Below are 19,211 nucleotides of genomic sequence, written 5' to 3'. Positions count from 1 at the left end.
TAAAATTGTTTTTTCGATTTCTGTGAAAAATGCCATTGGAATTATGATAGGGATTGCATTGACTCTGTAGATCACTTTGTGTAGTGTGGACATTTTAACAATATTAACTCTTCTTAACCATGAACATGGCATATGTTTCCATTTATTTGTCTCTTCTTCGGTTTCTTTCATCGGGAAGGTGAATCAGGCCTGCTTCCACCCGCAAATGAGAAATTGGTGGGTTCTGCTGCTACCACTTCTGAGGACAACTTGGGCACTGCTGCTGGCTAATGTGGGTTGTGGAGAGGGTAGATAAGCCTGGGTTCCACTACTACTGCTATGGGCAGATCATGCCTGCTGCTACCAGTGGTTATGGAGCATGGGATGGATTGACCTATCTGGGTACTAGTGTCACTACTGCAGTCAGTTTAGCCTGTCGTTGCCATTAGATATGGGTCTCCCTGCATAGTTTCTTCTGGGCTATAGAGAGTAGGTTTTCTTGTTTTTGTTTTGTTTTCCCTATACCTGTAAGTGGTTCTGGATTGCAGACATTTCTGGTGTCCAGTCTGAGATATATGATAGACAAAAAGATAACCAAGGGAATTCATCATGGTGTACATTTTAAAATCTTGAGGTTCCTAGCTTATCCACTTTCTTCTTTCCACATTCCAGAGTCCTTTTATGATTGTCTATTGAATTATTTTCAGACTATTTAGTTTCTATGTAGAGGGGAGAAGAAGGGAAAAGTGAGTTGAAACCATCTTGTGCCAGAATGGGAAGCTCCTAGATCTAGGTTTTTAACCAAATAAATAAAATAAAGTGCAAAACTTAGATTCATACAAAAAAGTACACAATTATACATAGCATAGTCATTTGTAATCACCAAAAACTGCAAACAACTCCAAGATCCTTCAACTGCCAACCAAGAATACTATACCTAGCAATGATGTCCTTTTAACATCCATACAGTGGATTGCTACTCAGCAATAAAAAAAATGAATCCCTACAACACCATATAGAATTCTCAAATGCATTATGTTAAGTGAAAGAAACCAGATTCAAAAGGCAACAAACTATTATTCATTCTATATGAAATTCTCGTAAAGGTAAAATAATAGAGACAGAGTACAGATCAGTAGTTGCTAGGGTCTGGTGGTGGAGTAGTGGTTGACTTCAAAAGGGCACAGGGGAATTATGCTTTATGTATTTTGAAGCTCAGTTATTGGGTGCATATACATAGTCTATGGTATTAAAGAATTATTGTGAATGTTGAAAGAAGTAATAATATTGAGGTTATATTTTTTTACAAAGTTCTCATTTATTAAATATATATTAAAGTATTTATGGATTAAATGGTGGGATTTTTGTAGTTTGCCTTTTTTACAAAATTATGTATTCCAATAAGGAGGAAGTAGTTAACTTTGTAGCCTGATGTAGAGAGGATGCATAAGGTAAAAACAGAAATAGTCATTGGATTTGGCCAGTTGGAATATTGGTAATGTTGATCAGTGCAGTCTCTGTGGAGTGAGAGTGATAGAGCCTGACTGGAATGGGTTGAAGAGAAAATGGTAGAAAGAGAAGTGGAAACAGCAACAACATGTTTTGCTATGAAGAGAAACAAAAATCTGGAACAGAAATTGATCAAGGGCATATATTGTTAAAGATGGAAGAGGTAGACACTGATAATTTGGATAGTGGGGTTTGAATGCAGGATCAAATACCTTGAGATGGTAGCAGGGTAGTGGAGGGATTGGGCTTTGATGGAATCAAAGACCATTTATTTAAACTGAAGGGAAGGCAGCAATTATGGTCCAGATGGAGCTGGGTTGGATAATGTGGTGGTAGGAAGATGGGGGTCCAGTCTGCTCCCATTTCTTCAGTTAAATGTGTGGTGACATCACCAACTTCAAGGGGAGAAAAAATAAAATTGGACATTTGGAAAGGAGGTGATATGGATATTCAACTCAGAAAATGGAAATGCAAGCATATCAGAGAAATGTATTGGGAAATTTGTCCAGTAGAGATCTGCAGTCATGAATATAAACTGAGACCATGCCTCAGGGTTGTTTATTTTGCTCCAGCCATGCTCATTTTTCTGTAGGTACAGAGCAGGTAGATGGTTGAGTTCACCCCACGCATGTTTGCACAGAGAGGGCTAAGAGAAGTCAAGTTGTGCAGGGCAGAGATTACAACGGTTAACCATAGAATCTAAACTGGGAAAAGAAAGATGCAAGGACATGACAGGGATGGTGGCTGTAAAAACTAAAAAGGTAAGGTCAATAGATTAGAAGACCTCATCTGAAGAAACATTCTATTGAGAGTATTTAAAAGGTGAACTGGAAGGAGAGAATAAAGTAATTAGAAAATGGAACAGTAGGAAAAGCAATCTGGGCAAGAGAACAATTATTCGTACTGGTGAGGTCTACAGCCACACTGTCTAATGGAATAGCCATTATCCACGTGTGCCCATTTAAACTTAAATTAAATTAAAGATTCAATTCTTTAAAGTTGCACTTGGCAGATTTCAAGTGCTTCACAACCATATGTGGCTAGTGACTACTACATTGGACTGCACAGATACAGCACATTTCTATCATCACAGAAAGTTCTATTGAATCGCATTGCTTTAGTATGACTATGGGAGTGAGGATGGGAGCCAAAATAACTTATTAGAGGCCAGGAGATTGATGGGACTATCCGGCCAATGATAAAATCACCAAAAATGGAGATAAGAGTAAGGATGGGATACTATCAGAGGGAACCCTGTTCGTATTGCAGCCCTTAGGGAGAAGGGTTTGGGTAAGGATATTGTGGAGACAGAGTTGGAGTACCATGAACTCCTGTTTTCCATTAGTTCCCAGGGTCATCACCTGCTTATCAGCATGCCCAGCTGTACCTATCACTAAAACCAGCCTCTTGTCTTTCACCTGGAGCTGCATTGCACTGCTTCCAGTAGAGTCAGGCAAATGTTGGCATTTTCTCTAGGGGCTTGTCAAAGATACCTTGTCTGAGGTATCCCCACCAACCCCCAACCCCAGGCTGACAGAGAACAGTCTCAGCATCTCTTCTCATGTGCAGAGGTGCTCAGAGTCTTCAGGAAGATGCAGCCCACCTATTTTCAGATCCCCAGTTAAGAAAAAAGGAATGGGGCTGGGAATGGGAACTGAGACTTCTGGCTCTGTCATATATCAGGATAGACTAGGACCTCAGTTTCTGTTTTGACAATTGAGTAAATAGCATATGGTCATCATGAGTTCAGAATGGGGTCCATGGGCACAAGGGGAATACCTCACTGAAGTTCTTTCCCAGGAAGAAGAGGAGGTAGCATGGCCTAAGACCCAACATTTCCATTAGCTAGGGGAGAACATGAGACATACCACACCAGGTTAGATCTTTACTGGGGACAGGAGACACAGTGCCCCTTTTTGCCAGCCCTTAGGAGTTGATGATCTCAATGTGGAACTGTAGGTGAGTGGCTGTGACTACACAGTGGCCCCGAAGGAGAGCACAGGTATAGCAGTTGTGGCATTCCCAGTGGCATTGGATGACACGGATGGCGTTGAGCACCTGACAGTATCGCCAGTGGATACGCCACATACGGACCAAAGACTGGATCTTGACCACTGCCCTCACTGTATTTGCGTAGGTAACCAGGGCTTCCCTTCGCTTCTTCTGCAGCAGGTTCTCCAAGGTCTGCCTCCACCAGCGCTGAATGATCCAGGCCCTGAGGGCTGCATGCAGCAATGTTCGGCGTACCAGGGTGCCACGCCACCAGGCCTGAATCTCTGAGGCTGCTTTTGTTTTTGTTTCTAAACTTTTCTGGGTGGAGATAAGAGAGACCACTCAGGGAACTTCCTGCCATCAACTTCCAAGATCTTCCTGGAAGGGGCCCAGATTCTCTTAACCATTATCACTTCTTTGGAGAGTTCAGGGGAGTTAGGACACTGCTTAGGAGCCAGAAGACCTGGGTTGTGAGCCCTCCTCTGTCACTATGGGCAGATCACCCTGTTCTCAGAGTTGCAGCATCCTCCTGACTATCTCACAGGTGTATGGATAAAGGGAAAACCTTTAGTAGCTAGGAGGGTGCATTAGGGATGTGAAGGACTTTGTTAGTCATGCTCTACCTCTTCAGTGCTTATTGGGTTTGGGAGGTTTGGCCTCATAATGCCTTTGCCTGGTATTCTCTGCTAATTCTAGTCCCAAACCATTGTTGGTTGATTTCTCTCTGTCACAACAATGTACTTCAATACTGTGGTGGGTTTTCAGCACCCTCATCCCATTTTCTACTCCAGCCCATATTTTGAACAACACCCTCATCCCATTTTCCACTCAGCCCATATTTTGAACATTGTACTCTCTAATTCAGAGTCCTCACATTCTCACCTCCCAACCCTATTCATTTCTTGATGGCTTTCATTCTCTCCATTCACTTTTCATGCCACAGTCTAACTGAGACCAAGAGAGCCCATGTAGAGAAGGGAGTGGAGAAAAAATGAGCCAATATTGAGTTGACACCTGATTATTTTAGACTCTGGGTCCATAAAAAGCACAATTCTACAGCCTCATGACACAGACATAAATGTTCTGGATATCTCTTAACTACATGGAGATTTTACCCACCTTGAGTTTCTGCTTCTTCCTCTTCTTCAATTCAATTACTTCCTCAACATCTTCAGTTACAATTAAAATTAAATTGCCATGAGTCTGTCATCAGAATTAAATGGGAAATGAATGGATGAGGTAAGACCGCTGTTTCTCTTTAAGGCTCTGTGCTCAGATACCCCCTGCTTCAGCATCCCTTCTTTTCCCAAGACCTGTGAAGTCCCAGGTAATTTCCACCCACTCCTAGCTTGCCTACTAAATCTGGCCATGTCTCTTACACAAAATCGGATCCCCATGGCTTGTCTATAGATGGTTCATTAGCCTTGATTTCTCTACTTCCCAAAGTCTGGCATGAGTAAAATGAGGGGGACAGCTATGAGTTCACAACTGCATTATGACATAAAGATTGGGATATCTACCATAGAGTTGAGTCTTCCTCAGAAACAAGCTCCATGGGAATTTTTACTGCCTGTCTACTTCCCCCTGATATGTCAGAGATGTACCAGAGTTCAGAGTGGAAAGATAAGGCACTTGAAATACCAGGGCTCTCCTCCAGTAAGCCCATCCACATTGCTCCTCATTATCAGTCACACAGGAGAGTAGGAGGGACCATGGCAGTGTATCTCCTTATAGTTCTCCAGTGTCTTCTCAGACTTAGCATTTCTCGTCTTCCCCTGACTCAGGTTTCAGTACCTTAATACACCATAGGAAACTAGAAGAGGGAGAACAGATGAATCTAGAAGGCAGCAAAATAGAAATAAAAATGTAAATTAAATAGAAAATTTAAAAGATGGTATTTTTGAAAAGACCAGTATTAAAGATAAATGCTCCATGAACCTGGGTGATGGAGAAAGAGAACAAAAATGGAATGAGAAAGGCAAAACAATCACAAGGAGATTTAAATAAATATAAGAATATCATGGTAATAAATTTGAAAGCTAAGAGGAAATGATTTCCTAATAAAATGTAAATTACCAAAATTGAAGAAATATGTAAAACTTGATAAATTGAGAAGGCTATTAAAGATCCACCATAAATAAGGCACCAAGACCAGGTAGATTCATATCCAAACTCAAAAAACTTTACAAATTCAGATATATCCAATGTGAAAAATATTCAAGCCTATTAGACAGAGATTTCCATTAAGTATTTCATAGTGTCAGTGCTGGTTCCCTGAAAAGTCCTGCTAGGATTTTCACTGTAAGTACATCGATTTGGGGAAGAAAGGCTATCTTCTGATACTGAGTTCCTTCTAAGACCATGGACTATTCCTCTCTGCTTAAGAATTCTTTTATGTCTTTCTATAATGTTTTAAAATTTTTCTCTATAAAGGTCTTCTTTTCAAAGATTTTATTTTTGAGTAATCTCTACACCCAATGTGGAGCTCGAACTCACAACCTTGAGATTGAGAGTCACATGCTCCACCAACTGAGCCAGCCAGGCACCCCTGTGAAGGTCTTTTTGAGATATAATTTATATTCTATGAAGCTGTTTAAAACTGTACAATCCAATAATTTTTAGTATATTCATAAAGTTGTGCAACTATCACTACTATCTGATTTGAGAACATTTTCATAAACCCCCAAATAAGCCTCATACCCATTAGCAGTCAATCTCCATTCTTCCCTAACCCAATCTCTGAAAACCACTGATTTACTTTATGTCCTTATAGATTTGACTATTTTGGATATTTCATATGATTTGAATCACACAATAAATGGCTTTCTGTGTCTGGCTTCTTTTGCTTAGTATAGTGTTTTCAAGGTCCACTCATGTTGTAGCATGTCAGTATTTCATTCCTTTCTATGGCCATATAATATTCCATTGCGTGTATATGCTACTTTTTTTAATCCATTCATCAATTAATGGACATTTGAGTTGTGTCTACTTTTTGACAATTTTGAATAATATAGTTATAAATATTGATGTACAAGTTTTTGTATGGGCATATATTTTCAATTCTCTTGGGTATGTACTTAGGAGTGGAATTGTTAGGTCATATGGCAGGTTATTTTTTCCCTAAAAACAAAATAAAACACATGCATTTCTCCACTCACCCACCTGCCTCTTGCAGCCATCAATCTGTTCTCTGTATCTATGAGCTTATCTTTTGTTGTTTTTGGGTTTTTTTTAGATTCCATATAAGAGAAATCATATGATATTTGTCTTTCTTTGACTTATTTCACTTAGTATAAGTGAACCCTTGAGGTTCATCCATGGTGTTGCAAATAGCAAGATTTCATTATTTTTTATGGCTAAGTAACTTTCCATTGTACATACCACAATTTCTTTATCCATTCATCCATTGATGGACACTTAGGTTGTTTCCATATCTTGGCTATTGCTGCAATGAATATAGGGGTGCATATATCTTTTCAAATTAGTGTTTTTATTTTCTTCAGATAAAAACCCAGAAGTGGAATTGCCAGATAGTATGATAGTTCTATTTCTAATTTTTTGAGGCAACACCATACTGTTTTCCTTATGGCAGCACCAATTTACATGCCACCAGCAGTACACAAGGGTTCCCTTTTCTCTGCATCCTCACCAACTTATTTCTTGTCTTTTTTTTTTTTTTTAAATCATAGCCATTCTATGGCTAGGTGTGAGGTTATATCTCATTGTGTGTGTGTGTGTTTTTTTAAAGATTTTATTTATTTATTCCAGAGAGAAAGTGAGCAAGTGAGTGGGAAGGAGCAGAGGGAGAGGGACAAGCAGACTCCGCATTGCGGAGGACCCTGAGATCATGACCTGAGCTGAAACCAAGAGTCTGACGCTTAACCAACTGAGCCACCCAGGCCCCCCTCTTATTGCGGCTTTGATTTGCATTTCCCTGATCACTAATGATATTGAACATATTTTCATGTACCTGTTGGCCATCTGTATGTGTTCTTTGGAAAAATGTCTGTTAGCTTTTCTGCCCATTTTTAAGTTGGATTGTTTGATTTTTTTTTCTATTGAGTTGTATGTGTTCTTTATATATTTTGGATATTAACCCCTTATGATTTGTAATTATTTTCTCCCATTCAGTAGGTTGCCTTTTTATTTTATTGATGGTCTCCTTTGCTGTGCAGAAGACCTTTAGTTTTAAGTAATCTCACTTGTTTATTTTTGTTTTTGTTGCTTTTACTTTTGGTGTCAGATTAAAAAAATCATCACTAAGACCTATGTTAAGGAGCTTACCACCTATGTTTTCTTCTAGGAGCTTTATGATTTCAGGTTTCAAGCCTTTAATCCACTTTGAGTTAATTTTTGTGCATGATATATAGATGGTGGGCCAGTATCATTCTTTTGCATGTGGCTGTCTAATTTTCCCAACATCATTTCTCAAAGAAACTGTCCTTTCCACATTGTATATCCTTGACTCCTTTGTTGTAAATTAATTGACCATGTGTATATGAGTTTATTTCTGAGATTTTTATTATGGTACTTTGACCTGTGTGTCCCTTTTTATGCCAATACCATACTGTTTTAATTACTATAGATTTATAATATAGTTTGAAATCAGGGAGTGTGATGCTTCCAGTTTTGTTCTTCTTTCTCATGACTACTTTGGCTTTCAGGGTCTTTTGTGATTCTACACTAATTTTATGATGGTTATTTTCTATTTCTGTGAAAAATACCATTGGAGTTTTGATAAGGATTGTATTGAAATCTGTAAATTGCTTTGGGTAGTATGGATATTTTAACAATGTTAATTCTTCTAATCCATGAGCATGAAATATATTACCATTTATTTGTCTTCTTCAATTTCTTTCATTAATGTTGTGTAGTTTTTGATTTATAGGTCTTTCACCTCTTTGTTTAATTTATTCCTAGGTATTTTATTCTTTTTGGTGCAATTGTAAATGGGATTGTTTTCTTAATTTCCCTGATAGTTCATTATAAGTGTAAAGAAATGCAACAGATTTTTGTGTATTTATTTTGTATTCTGTAACTTTACTGAATTTATTTATTCTAACAGTTTTTTGATGGAATCCTTAGAGTTTCTTAATATAATATCATGCTATCTGCATATAGTGATAGTTTTACTTCTTCCTTTCCAATTTGGATGCCCTTTATTTCTTTTTCTTGCCTAATTTCTCTGGCTAGGACTTCCAATATTATGATGAATAAAAGTGGCAAGATTGGACATCCTTCTCTTGTTCCTGACCTTAGAGGAAAGCTTTTAGCTTTTCACTATTAAGTATGATGCTAGCTGTGTGCTTGGCATATGTGGCCTTTATTATATTGAGGTACATTCCCTCTATAACCCTTTTGTTGAGAGTTTTTTTTTTTATCATAAATGAACATTTAATTTTGTCAATTTTTTTCTGCATCTGTTGAGATGATATGATTTTTATCCTTCATTTTGTTAATGTGGTGTATCACATTGGCTGATTTGTGGATATCCAATCATCCTTGTATCCCTGGAATAAATCCCACTCAATCATGATATATGATCCTTTTAATGTATTGTTGAATTCAGTTTGCTAATATTTTGTTGACGACTTCTGCATTTATGTTTATCAGGGATACTGGTCTGTAATTTTCTTTTCTTATGGCATCCTTGTTTGGTTTTGGTATCAGGGTAATGCTGGCTTTATAAAATGAGTTTGAAAGAGTTCCTTCCTCTTCTATTTTTTGGAAGAGTTTGAGAGGGATTGGTATTAATCCTTCTTTGAATGTTTGGTAGAATTCACCAGTGAAGCTCTCTGGTCCTGAACTTTTATTTGTTGAGAGATGTTTTGTTTGTTTTTCTTAAAGGTTTATTTATTTATTTGAGAGATAGAGAGTGGGCAAGTAGGGGGAGAGGCAGAGGGAGAGCGAGAGGGGAAGCAGACTCCTTGCTGAGCATGGAGCTGGACATGGAGCTTGATCTCCCGACCAGATCATGACCTGAGCCAAAACAAAGAGTCGGTTGTTCAACTGACAGGGCCACCCAGACATCCAAATGGGTTTTTGATTACTAATTCAATCTCTGCTAACAATCAGTCTGTTCAGATTTTCTATTTCATCATGATCAGTCTTGGGAGGTTATATGTTTCCAGGAATTTATCAATTTCTTCTAGGTTGTATAACTGTTCAAAGTAGTTTCTTATGATCGTTTGTATTTCTGTGGTATCAGTTGTAACATCTCTTTCATTTCTGATTTTGAGTCCTTCTCACTTTTTTCTTCAGTGAGTCTAGGTAAGGCTTATCAATTTTGTTTATCTTTTCAAAGAACCATGTTTCATTGATATTTTTATTGTCTTTTTAGTCTCTATTTCATTATTTCTGCTCTGATCTTTGTTATTTCCTTCCTTTTACTAACTTTGGCCTCTTTTGTTCTTCTATTTCTAGTTCCTTGAGGTTCAAAGTTAATCTCTTTATTTCATACTTTTCTTGTTTCTTGAAGTAGGCATTTACCACTATGAACTTCCTTCTTAGAACTACTGTTGCTGCATCTCATAAATTTTGGTATGTTATATTTCATTTTTGTCTCAAGGCATTTTTAAATTTCTCTTTTGATTTCTTCTTTGGTCCATTGGTTATACAGTAGCATGGGGTTTAATATCCACATATTTGTGAATTTTCCAGTTTTCTTCATGTAATTAATTTCTATTAGAGTCAGAAAAGATGCTTGATATGATTTCAATCCTCTTAAATTTATTAAGACTTGTTTGTAGCCTAACATATGATCTATCTTGGAAAATATTCCATGTGCACTCGAAAAGAACATGTATTCTGTTGCTTTTGGATGGCATGTTCTGTATATTTGTTAATTCCATCTGGTCTAAGATGTCATTGAAGGCAGAATTTAGGAGAATTTAGTCCATTTACATTTAAAGTAATTATTGCAATGTATGTGCTCATTGCTATTCTGTTAATTGTTTTCTGGCTGTTTTTGTAGCTCCTCTCTGTTCTTTTCTTGCTCTCTTCCTTTGTGGTTTGAGGACTTTCTTTAGTGGTATGCTTATATTACTTTTTATCTTTTGGGTATTTACTATAGGTTTTTGCTTTGTGGTTACCATGAGGCATACATGTAACAACTTATATCCATAAGTCTATTTTAAGTTGATAAAAAACTTGTTTGGCGAACCATGAGACACTATGGACTCTGAGAAACAAACTGAAGGTTCTAGAGGGGAGGGGGTGGGGGGATCGGTTAGCCCAGTGATGCGTATTAAAGAGGGCACGTACTGAATGGAGCACTGGGTGTTATACGCAAACAATGAATCATGGAACACTACATCAAAAACTAATGATGTATGGTGATTAACATAACATAATAAAATAAAAAAATGTAAAATACAAAAAAATTTTTTAAAAATCAACTAAGTAGTTATATTCTAGTAATTATTAATTGAAGGGACTATTCAAATCTGGATTTTTAGATCTTTTCACTTTCCTCCATATTTCAAATGTCTGTTCATTCAAATATTCCACTGTCTTACCTCAGCCTTCAAATAAATTTGAAAGGAAAAAAAACCAAAAACCAAAAAAAACACCTTAAGTTTGATCCCATTCTAAAGCTCAGTATTTTTACTCTTCCCAACATGTTTTGTTTTTGATGTCACATTTTACACCTTTTAATCTTATATCTTACATCTTTTTGTCTATCTCTTAACTAATTATTATAATCATAGTTTTACTACTTTTGTCTTTTAACCTTCTACTAGCTTTATTTTATTTTATTATTTTTTAAGTATAGTTGACACATAATGTTACATTGGTTCCAGGCATACAACATAGTGATTCAACAATTCTATACATTATGCTATGCTCACCACCAGTAGCTCACCAGTAAAATAGGTACCATCTGTCACCGTGCAATGCTATTACAATACCATTGACTATATTTTATAGTCATTTTCTTTTTTCTTTTTTCTTTCCTTGATTTACTCATTCTATAACTGGAAACCTATATCTCCCACTCCCCTTCATCGATTTTATGTATCCTCCACCCCCTACCCCTCTAGCAACCATCAGTTTATTCTCTGTATTTATAGGTCTGATTCTTCTTTTTGCGTTTCTTTATTCATTTGTTTTGTTTCTTATCCACATATAAGTAAAACCATATTGAATTTGTTTTTCTCAGTCTGACTTATCTCACTTTAGTCTAATACTCTTTAGGTCCATGTATGTTGTTGCAAATGGCCAGATATCATTCCTTTTTATGGCTGAGTAGTATATATATATATAACATATTTTTTATCCATTCAACTATCGATGGACGCTTGAGCAGCTACTATGTCTTTTTTTTTTTTTTTTTTTAAGATTTTTTTTTTATATTTATTCTTTATTAGAGATCGAGCGAGCGAGAAACAGCATGAGAGAGGAGAGGGTCAGAGGGAGAAGCAGGCTCCCCGCTGAGCCGGGAGCCCGATGTGGGACTCGATCCCAGGACCCTGGGATCATGACCTGAGCCGAAGGCAGTCGCTTAACCAACTGAGCCACCCAGGCGCCCAGCAGCTACTATGTCTTTTTGAATTAGTGTTTTTGGGTTTTTTTGGTAAATACCCAGTAGTGAAATTACTGGATCATATGGTATTGTTATTTATTTTTTGAGTAACCTCCATATTGTTTTCCACAATGGTTGGACCAATTTACATTCCTATAACCAATGCATAAGGGTTCCTTTTTCTCTGCATCCATGCTAACACTTGTTATTTCTCATCTTTTAGATTCTAGCCATTCTGACAGGTGATATCAAATAGTAGTTTTGACATACAAGGTTTATAAGCTATTAATCCGCTATCTTTACTATACATTGACTCTTCCAGGGAGATTAATTCTTTCATATATATTCTTGTTATTAATTAGTGCCCCAAATTTATTATACTACAAGTCCAAAAAAGGAGGTCACTGCATGTCACACATGGTCACAGGGGAAGCAATAGGTTTCGGTCAGGTGCCAGAAGGCAAGAGTAAGAAAAGAGCTTTTCCCATGGCCTTTGTTGGAGTGGGAAAGGCAAACCAGGATAGGGTAAACAGTTTAGGTTTGGCTGGTTTGAATATTTTCTGTGGTCTCTAAGCTATACAGATGCCTAGTACTTGGCTTGGGATGATTAAAGCAGAGGAATATGGCCTTCTGGGGGTGTACAGGACAAAGAGAGAGGAAGTATGGCCCTGAGCTGTTCGTTTGTCAATGAAAGGTATGTTCTGGGATGAGTCCTTTGCTATCTCTAAGAACTGGCTGGCCCTGGGAGGGGCAGTCTCTCCCAACTCAGAAAGGGATTTTTTTAAGGATGACAAAATGGCCTAATATGCAGAACTTAAAATATATACACATATATTATAACATATTGGAAAGGGAGAGAGAGGGAGAAGCAGAGAGAACCTACTGACCTAGGTTCTGGGAACAACACTGAACCCAGAGTCCTTGCTCTCCTGGAACTCGCCTTCTAGTGGGGGCAACAGAAAATAGAAAATGAGGTAAGATAAGCTTGGGTAGTGATTGGGACTTTGAAAACAGGAAAGCAGGGTCAGGTAGTAGAACATACAGTAGGGGGTGGGGAAGCCATTTCAATAAGGTGGTCAAAGAAGGTCTCCCTGAGGAGGGAGCATGGAGCAGAGACACGTGAGTGGAGGGGAGCTCCATCTGGAAAGGCTATCTAAGGAGAGGAGGCAACAAGTGAAAAGTTCTGAGATGAGAGTGTGTGTGGGGGGAGATCTGAAGAGCAGGGTGGCCAAGAGGGACATAGAGAGGGTGACACGGCCAGGGCCAGATCATGCAGGCTTATGAAGACCCAGGAGGACTTTTGGAATTGTTCTAAATTTAATGGGAAGACACTGAAGAATGAAGAGCATCAGGTGACGCAACCTCCATGTGGCACAACCACAGGGGGCGCCATGTACATGGACCACACTGTAAAGGAGTGTCTCTGGAGTTGGCTGAGTGGGCGGCCCTGCAACCCCAACTCTCCTACCCATGGCAGACATTGCTCATCAATTACAGGCCCCACTCACCCAGCACTGGATGCTCAGAATCCTTCTCCACCAGGGACCCCAGATGACCTCAGCCACTTCCTCAGAGCTGAGCGTGCCAGGCCCAGTCTCTGCCATCATTTTCCCTGACCCTTTGCTGACACAGGGACCTCCTGGGGCTGGTCTGACAGAGACACGGTGACACAGAGTGGGAGCAGACCTGATCAGTTAGTTCTTTATTGGGAAGGGGATGTTGTCTGTAATCCGACACAACTGTGACCCCAGAGAGATCTCAAGTTCAAGTCCCAGATGGGTTGTTGTGAGGTCGTAGGTACCATGGAAAAAGCCACGGGAATGGCAATTATGCCAGCGCCAATAGACCTGGATGATGCGGGCTGCGTGGAGCAAATTCCAGTATCTCTGGCGGATGCGCCACATGCGGACCAAGGACTGCAGCTTGACCGCTGCCCATTCTTGCCACAAGAAGGACTCGAGGACTGCTCGTTTTCTCTTCTCCAGCAGCTTTGCCAGCGTCACCTTCCACCAGTGCTGAATGATACATGCTCTGAGGGCTGCGTGTAGCAAGGTCCTGCGCACCAGAGTGCCCCGCCACCACGCCTGGATCTTTACGGCTTTCTGCTCTTGGTCAGGGCGCTTCTTTTTCTTTGGGGGGAGAGATTGCAAAGATAAAGAAGGGATTCTCAGGGAACATTCCCCACCCACCTCAGCTCCAGGGCATGCCAAGAAGGGCTTCCTCAGAAGTTCAGGAGCACTGGGCAAGGACCCTGTAGACCAGATATGTTTCCTGTCTGTGCCCCTCTCTCTTAATGCACCTGGACACATCACATTGTCCCCTGAGGCTCAGGCTCCTCATCTGTAAAATGGAGCATTCTGGCACTAGCTATCCCGCCATTACATGGACCTGGTTGGCCTGTCTGGAACAAGCATGCCCTGAATCATGTTCCACCTGGGCCTGGCCACCTACCTGGGCTGCATAGTCCTTCCCTCCCCCCGCCGCACCGAGACGGCTGGAGAAGCAGCATCCTTTGTTTGCTTTCATGCCTGACTCCAGCTCAACCCACAACCTGCTGTGTCCCTCTGTCAAGTCACAGTATTAGAAGTTTCTCTGCTCCACACAGTGTGGAGTCCTTCTCATCTAGCTCTCACTTTCACTTCTTTGGGTTCTCACATCTTAAACTTCAGTTAGCACGCATGCACGCACATATGTGTCTGCACTCACACACACAGTTCTAGACTCGGCTTTCCCTGCACGTGGCAATGCCCTCCCCAAACACAGCCTCACTGCCCCACTCCCCAGTTTGGCATGGTCTGATTTCCCCTTGTCAGGGGTTCCCCTCCCTCCAACCAAGTCTCTGTGCCTCAGTTACCCACCTTTCTCTGACTGAGAAGGAACTCGGGGGAGAGGATAACTAAGGATAAACCAGAATGTCCCAGGCCAATCAGGATGAATGGTTGCCCTACTCAGCTCTGCTCTGGATAGGGCAACCATTCATCTTGATTGGCCTGGAACATTCTGGTTTATGCTTATTGTTCCTAAGGAATCACTCAGAGCCCAATCGTTTACTCACAAATGGAACCTGGTTCAGATGATAGATTCCAGGATCATGCCATGCTATGGGGCACAGAGAAGACAACCTATCACTCTTTGCAAATAGGAGTCACCCTCAACTTTGAGGGCCTCCATTGACCTACCTTTGGTGGAGGGGATGGAATTGGAAGTAGAGGCTCTTCTTTCTTTTTCTCTTTCTCTTTCTTTTTCTCTTTCCCTTGCCCTTTTTCTTTTTCTTTCCCTTTCTCTTTCTTCTCTTTTTCTTTCAGCACTGTGGTTTCATCTGGATCCTTCTTAATGATTTCATCCTTATGTAATTAGAGTTTAGAAGGGAATGATATCAGTAAGAGTTCTCTGTACAACTGTGTGCCAAGTCCACCACACACTACTGCCTTGCCCAGAGATCCTAGATATAGGATGTGCAACCTGAGTTAACTGTGGAAATCCACCTTCCCCTGCCTGCAACTTTGGGTGGCTCTCACTTATACAACATCAAATTCCCATGGCTTGGATATAGATAGTTCAAATACCCTCAGGTCTGCAATCCCCTAAATTCCCCATAGTTAAGAGTTCAATTATCCCATCACTTTCGGGTCTGCTCTCTTCTTTGAGACCCATACAATTTGTTGCATGTATCAGTAGTTTGTTCCTTTTTACTGCTGAGTAGTAGATATACCACAGTTTGATTAACCATTCACCCATTTGGGTTATGTCCACTTTTTTTGGCTATTATTCTACTATGAAATTTTTGTAGAAGTTTTTGTTTATGTTTTCAGTTTTCTTGGATATATACTTAAGAGTAGAATTGCTGGGTCTTATGGTAACTCTATATTTAGCTCTTGGGAGACCAAGAAACTGTTTCCACATCAGCCATCCCATTTTACATTCCTAAGAGCGGTGTGTGTAAGATCCAGTTTCTCCAATCCTACTATCTGCTATATTTCAGATATTACCATATTGCAGAGAGGCAGTCAACTGCATTTGCTGACGTGAATGGGGATGGATAGAGATAAGTAAAAGAGAGGGTTCAGAAAGGAACTTGAATCAAATAGATTTGGTGAATGGTCAAGGCACAAGGAGAAGCAATTTTTGGATAAGATCATGAAATTGGGGAATGAGAATCCTGTTTCTGCCACATTATGTTTGAAAGCACTGGGTGTTATACCCTACTAATGAATCATTAAACACTACATCAAAAAACTAATGATGTACTATCTGTTGGCTAAGTGAATTTAAATTAAAAAAAAAAAGAAAGAAAGAAAAAACCTATTAGACATCAAAGCAAGATGTCAAGTAGGAAGCCATACCTTGCATATGGAATTCAAAGGAGGTATCAAGGATAATGATATAGATTTGAGTGTCATCAGGATATAGCAGATATTTAAGACTATGTGACTGGATGATGTTATCTGAGAATACACATTAAGAGAGATTAAAAGAAGTTTTTTTTTTTTTAAGATTTTATTCATTTATTTGTCAGAGAGGGACACAGCAAGAGAGGGAACACAAGCAGGGGGAGCGGGAGAGGGAGAAGCAGGCTTCCCGCAAAGCAGGGAGCCTGATGCGGAGCCTGATCCCAGGACTCTGGGGTCATGACCTGAGCCGAAGGCAGATGCTTAATGACTGAGCCACCCAGGCACCCTGAGACTAAAAGAAGTTTAAGACAGCCTCTCGTAGGTTAGAGGCTCATCAATGAAGAAGCCATTGATAAGATTAAGAAAAAGCAGCCAGTGAAGAACGCCAGAAGAGCAAAGTGGAGGGGGTGGCTTTGGATGGAGCAAAGACAAGTAATTTCTTTTCTTTTATTTTTTTTTAAAGATTTTATTTACCTATTTTATTTTAGAGAGAGAGCCTGAGCGAGCGGGGGGAGGGGGTAGAGAGGGAGGGAGAGAATCTCAAGCAGAGTCCATGCTGAGTGTGGAGCCCAATGTGGGGCTCGATATCATGACCCTGAGATCATGACCTGAGCCGAAACCAAGAGTCAGACACTTAACCAACTGAGCCACTCAAAAGCCCTTATTAGTCAGCTTTTAAAAGGAGGGAAATTCTGACACATACTACAACACGGATGAACCATGACATGCTCCGTGAAAGAAGCCAGTTACAAAATACTGTATTTTGGTTCTACTTCTATGAGAGCCCTAGAGTATTCACATTCAGAGAGACAGAAAGGAGAAGTGTGGCTGCCTGGGGTGGTGTGGGGAGATTTGGGGAGGTATGGGGAGACTGTTTAGTGGGTGCAGTGTGTCAGTTTGGGGAGATGAAAAAGTGCTTGAGACGGATAGTGATGATGATTGCACAACAATTTGAATAGACTTAGTTACACCACAGAACCGTACGCTTAAACATCGTTACAATGGTAAATTTCATGTTATGTGTATCTTACTGCAATTTTTTTGTCCTTTTTTTTTATTATTAACATATAATGTATTTGTTTCAGGGGTACATGTCTGTGATTCATCAGTCTTACACAATACACAGCGCTCAACACAACACATACCCTCCCCAATGTCCATCACCCAGCCACCCCATCCCTCCCACCCCCCTCCACTCCAGCAACCCTCAGTTTTGTTTCCTGAGATTAAGAGTCTCTTATGGTTTGTCTCCCTCTCTGGTTTTTTCTTGTTTCATTTTTTCCTCTCTTCCCCTATGATCCTCTGCCTTGTTTTTCAAATTCCACATATCAGTGAGATCATATGATAATTGTCTTTCTCTGATTGACTTATTTTGCTTAGCATAATACCCTCTAGTTCTAGTTCTAGAGCAAAAAGCAAGATTTCTTTTTTTGATGGCTGCATAATATTCCATTGTATATATATACCACATCTTCTTTATCCATTCATCAAAGACAACTCATTTTAACTCAAGGAGAGTGTGATGCTCCTGAAGCCAAATAGAGAGTGTTTCAAGTAAGATAGAGTGGTCAACCTGTAGTCTGATGCAGAGAGAGGGCAGAGGACAGAGAATTCACCATCGTCATGTAAGCAAGTTAGTTGGTGATTTTAGATGGTGTAGTTTTTATTGTTTAACCAACCACCCAAAACATAAAGGCTTAAAACAATAACCATTTACAGAGCTCATAGTTCTGTGGAGTGACAATGGGCTAGCCTCATCTGGGTGATTCTTTTCTCAGCTGGGCCCACTCAAAAATATGTGGTCAGTTGGCAGGTGTGATGGAGGCTGGTGGTGTAAGATGGCCTCATCAGAGAGGACTCATCTCTGTCCCATGTTGTGTTTAATGCTACAGCAGTAGTCTCCTTGCTCACATGGTGGATGGTTGTTCAAGACCTCTTAAAGTCTAAGCTTGCAACTGGCACAATATCACTTTCACTGCATACTATCGGCCAAAGAAAGTCACAGGGAAGCTTAGACACAAAAGGAGGTTAAGTAACCTCTGTTTCTTAATTGATAAACTTATAAAATCACATTGCAAAGTGGCATGGATACAAGGAGGGCAGTAACATTGGTCATTTTTGCAAACAACTTTCTCGATCAATACTTTTGACCTGTGAAGTTTCTGTGGCGGGGTGGGGGGGGGGGCGCGGGGAAGGGCTGCCCAATTAAGTGAGTTTAGAAGAGAATGGGAGGAGTGAAAGGAGAGACAGTGACATGTTTTGCTATGAGGAGATGCAAAGAACTGGAATAGGACCTAGTCAAGAATGGAGTTTTTAATGGTGGAGAACACTGTATGCTGATGGAAATGATTTGGTGAAAAGGTAGAAACTGATTTAGAGAAACAAATGAAATTACAGAAACACATCATTGCAAAGGCAAGAGGTGATAGTGGGCAAAAGAAAAAGAAGAGTACCAGAAGAGCAATGTGTTGGGGGTGGCTTTGGATGGCACAAAGACAACTCATTTCAACTCAAAGAAGGCAACAAGTGTGGTACGAATGGCACTGAGATGGGGGATGAGACGGTAGGGAGATAGGGGGCCAGTCCACTGCCATTTTCTCAGTTCAGTGTGTAGTAACATCATCATTTGAGGTCAAAAGGAAAGGAGAATGAAGTGCCTCTTTGAGGAGAGAAGAGTGTGAAGTCTTCAGGTCAAAAAGCAAATTTACAGAGGTGTGTTTTGAGAAGTACGTCTGTCCATCTGTGGTCCTGAATATGAACCAAAACCATGCAATGTGGTGATTTGTTTTTCTTCAAGGAAATTCAACTCTTCTGGT

General features: G+C 40.0%; 1 protein-coding gene across 1 annotated transcript; it reads right to left on the bottom strand.

The window, feature by feature from the left end:
* Positions 1-3,414: 3,414 nt before the first annotated feature.
* LOC116636877 (IQ domain-containing protein F2-like) lies at positions 3,415-4,877 on the bottom strand. The gene is made up of 3 exons (XM_032412091.1): positions 4,860-4,877; positions 4,600-4,683; positions 3,415-3,798 (listed from the first exon to the last, which is right to left on the bottom strand). Exons 1-3 carry the CDS (start codon positions 4,875-4,877, stop codon positions 3,415-3,417), a joined length of 486 nt encoding a protein of 161 aa, XP_032267982.1.
* Positions 4,878-19,211: the final 14,334 nt, after the last annotated feature.

Source organism: Phoca vitulina, unplaced genomic scaffold (genome assembly GCF_004348235.1).
Source record: "Phoca vitulina isolate PV1807 unplaced genomic scaffold, GSC_HSeal_1.0 scaffold13, whole genome shotgun sequence".
Taxonomy (NCBI): domain Eukaryota; kingdom Metazoa; phylum Chordata; class Mammalia; order Carnivora; family Phocidae; genus Phoca; species Phoca vitulina.
This window is presented reverse-complemented; position numbering and strand designations above follow the sequence as displayed.